Genomic DNA, 3,606 nt, shown 5'->3' on the forward strand with positions numbered 1-3,606 from the left:
TGGACCACTCCTCCACTCTCCTCTTCTTTCATTCTCAATGCTTCTGCCTTTGGCCATACCATTACCACACCCACATTGGTTGCTTACTTTTGGTCATCAATTTGACACATCTGAGTATCTTAGGCCATTTTCACTACCTAACATCGGAAAGAAGCTAAGCAATAATCTACTAATGAAAGACATCCAGCTGGTTCTTGACTTTTATGAGAATACGGCCCATAACTTTTTATACATCCTGAAGCTTAAAGCACCAGAAAGATGATAAGTACGAAACGGTCTCACAACCTATGATGTGTTAGTACATGAAATGGTAGTACTACTACTACCAATGATGTAACTAGGTTCTGAGAAACTGATAGAGAACGTATAAGATTTGGATGATATTAAAACCAATAGTTGATAGATGCTACCGAAAGGTTATTAATGAATTGAATGTGTGGGCGTTAAATTACACCAGGATGAATTTTGACGATGTGACATTGCAAGTTTGTAACTAACCAAGATAATGAATTCAAGTTAGATTATCCTACGTTATAATAATACTTTTAAACGTAAAATAACGTTATATTAATCAGGTAAACATTTAATTTTGAGTAGGCATAGCTTGGTGCCATGGACGATCCAGTTCCAAATGCGTTACTCTTACTTATGATGGATTGATCTAGTCTACGATGGCAAATCCTATTACATTTTTACCAAAAAAAAAAAAAAAATCCTCATACATTGAATTGGCCTTTGTTGCACTCTCAGATATATGAAATGGTCGTTTCAGCCCAGGGGCCATATGCTTTTCTACGATAACACACATCTTCTTACATTGATTTGGGCTTTTGTTGCACTCTTAGGTATATCAAGTGGTCGTTCAGCCCAGGGGAATTTGCTTTCTTTTATGGGTCAAAATAAGAATAGAGATGAGACAGTAGGGAACATATATTTTGGATTTATTCATAGATTGTTTTCAAGGCTATTAAAGGAGCTTTGAGTAAAGACCAAATGGATAATGGTTGTCGAAAGTGACATTTAAATTCAATGTTGCTCGTTTGTTTGGATTTTATAAGCGAGGAGCCATCAAAGAACATTACAAAATGACTCCTCCTTGTGCTAATATAGACAAACATTACAAAATGACACTACAAAAGAAACCAAAAAAATATTTGTTTTCTTTATCCTACACATCTGCTTATGATCTTTTATCTGTGATATATGGACGAATACGCAGATCTTTTTCCATTTTTTCTTGAGCTCCTGCGAGGCAGACTCTTTTCTGAAGCTGAGCCAAAGATGATCAGATGAGTCCACTCTGATAAAACCAGTTTCTAATGGTTTAAGTGAGTATCCTTCACCTTACAATACTTATAATCATATAGTGTTGCTTCCTCACATGGCATTAAATTCAAGTCAGGTAGCAGGAAACTGCCATCCTCATTCTCTACCAAATTACATTCTGAGAGAGACGTAGAAATTTGTGTGTTCAACTTCATTCTCTTTAAGTTCTTGTTCTTGATGTCTCCTCGTTCGCTGAGCAATGCAATGTCCTGCTCATAAAAGAAAACACATTCATAAAGAGAAGATCTTAATCACATAGAGGAATGGTCAAGAATTCAAGAACTGGGAACCTTTTTGTTCTGCAATCTTTTGACATCAAAATCCAAGTCTGCGGTTACAAGAACCTGCGATAATAAACAAGAATCGTTTGATAATAAATGGGGGGAAGTTGAGTCACAAGAAACACAGGATGACAAAGTCCCCACTCTAATTAAATGTTTGTGAAAAATGGTCCCATGTGAATGTGATGATAACGATAACAATATGAACGCGTCTTGTCATTGAGGTTGATAACCTAACTCTCCTTTCCAAACACACACTTCACATATCTAATCCATAAACTCTCCCTAGAATCCAAACTAATTCATTTGACTTGTCTTAGAACTCATAGCGGTGGTCCACTGTTTACAAACTAGAGATAACTCATAGGCCGGCCCATCACAAACAACAGTTAAGTATTAGCCGATCCAGATTATTATTTATTATTAAGGAAAATATAGCTAACTAAAGTTTAATTAAAGATGATCCAAGTAATTATGCCGGATTATTAGCCTATGCGATGACATTACTCGAACGACAAGGAACGAAACAGACAAACAGAAACGGTGACGTATCATGCTATTCTTTTGAGCAGCCCTACGAAATGACAAGAATACCCTCTCCATGTCAAACACTTCTAGTTTTGTCGGGGAAACAAAGCAGGAAAGAAGCAATGAAACGAGATATGTTTGTTGTGAAGATGAATATCTTGATGGTATTCAAACAAACATAGACGATAGAGTTTGAAAGAGGAAGACGAGGACGAACCTTGGATCTAGATCCGACGGGTGATGAGCCAATGGTGGCCTCGTGACCGTCGAGGTAAGCAGATGGAGAAGAAGAAGCGCTCCAAGAGAGCGGTGTACTCGGGCTACATCTCGCTGATTCAGCTTCTTTTCTCGACCGTGGCTGCCGGTTTCCCCACCGGAGCGTAGGACACGAGAACAGAACAGGTCTCACTTTGGCTTTCTTGAGCTTAACAAGAAGCTCAGCCACCACTTCTCCATCTCTCATCGCTGACTTCGTCCAATCATCTGACGTCACCATCTCTGGTTCCAGACTTAACACTGACGAAACACACAGAGAACCAACCAAAAAGAAAAGGCAGAAGACACAAAGCGAAAGATACTACTAACTTTGAGACAGAGAGAGAGAAAAGAGGAGAAATTTTTTGGGTATGTGTGTGTGATAATGAGATTTTTTAAATTTAATTATAATATTTGTACGTGTGGAGGTGTGGGAGACTTAAGTGGGACCCATGCTTGACATGGCACTTGGCTGCTAATCACTCACAACCGCTTTTATAACTTGGGCGGCTATTATAACAGTTTTTTACAAGTTATTTATGGGCTTTCTATTCATGGGCCTATTCTATGTGACCAATTAAGGGCCTTTTGTAAACAAAATAAATAAGGGCTATTTGTTGACTACTATCAAGGAAAGATTAAAGATAATTTGTTTGGTTGGTACTCTTACTGAGCTACTAATTTTCTTTCTTATCTCAAGATTAACGAAAACCATATTTCACTGATGAGAAGGATGATCACTTCACGGCAGAGATGAGCGAGGAGTGTAAAAGCATAAGAGTGCACCAAGGAGAAATGAGAACAATTAGTAGGCTAGGTCCGCTTGATTTCGTTCTTGACCCATTCCGCCAATTCGTCTTGGTCTGGGCATAAAATCTATAATCCGAAATCCGAACCGAAAAATCCGATCCGTACGCGGTCCGAAATGTAAAAAATACCCGAATGGATCTTCACTACAAGAAAACACATGCTTAACGACGAAATTTAACGAGGAAAAACAATTCTCGTAAATTTACGTCGAGTTTACGAGGAATTTAAGTGAAAAACTAAAGTCATGGTTATTTCCTCGTAACGTAACGACAAAAGTGTTTCGTCGTAAAGTGGATGTAATTTTACGAGTATTTTACGAGGAAAAACTATTTCCTCGTAATTACGACGTAAACTTTGCGTGTTATTTACGAGGAAATAGTTTACGTGTATTTAGCGAGGAAATTTT

At 38.0% G+C, this 3,606-nt stretch overlaps 1 protein-coding gene across 1 annotated transcript; it reads right to left on the bottom strand.

The window, feature by feature from the left end:
* Positions 1–1,001: 1,001 nt before the first annotated feature.
* Positions 1,002–2,760, bottom strand: LOC106302070. The gene is made up of 3 exons (XM_013738583.1): positions 2,353–2,760; positions 1,617–1,670; positions 1,002–1,535 (listed from the first exon to the last, which is right to left on the bottom strand). Exons 1-3 carry the CDS (start codon positions 2,629–2,631, stop codon positions 1,317–1,319), a joined length of 552 nt encoding a protein of 183 aa, XP_013594037.1. The 5' UTR covers positions 2,632–2,760; the 3' UTR covers positions 1,002–1,316.
* Between the last annotated feature and the right edge of the window lie 846 nt (positions 2,761–3,606).

This window comes from Brassica oleracea, chromosome C7 (assembly GCF_000695525.1).
Source record: "Brassica oleracea var. oleracea cultivar TO1000 chromosome C7, BOL, whole genome shotgun sequence".
Lineage (NCBI taxonomy): Eukaryota > Viridiplantae > Streptophyta > Magnoliopsida > Brassicales > Brassicaceae > Brassica > Brassica oleracea.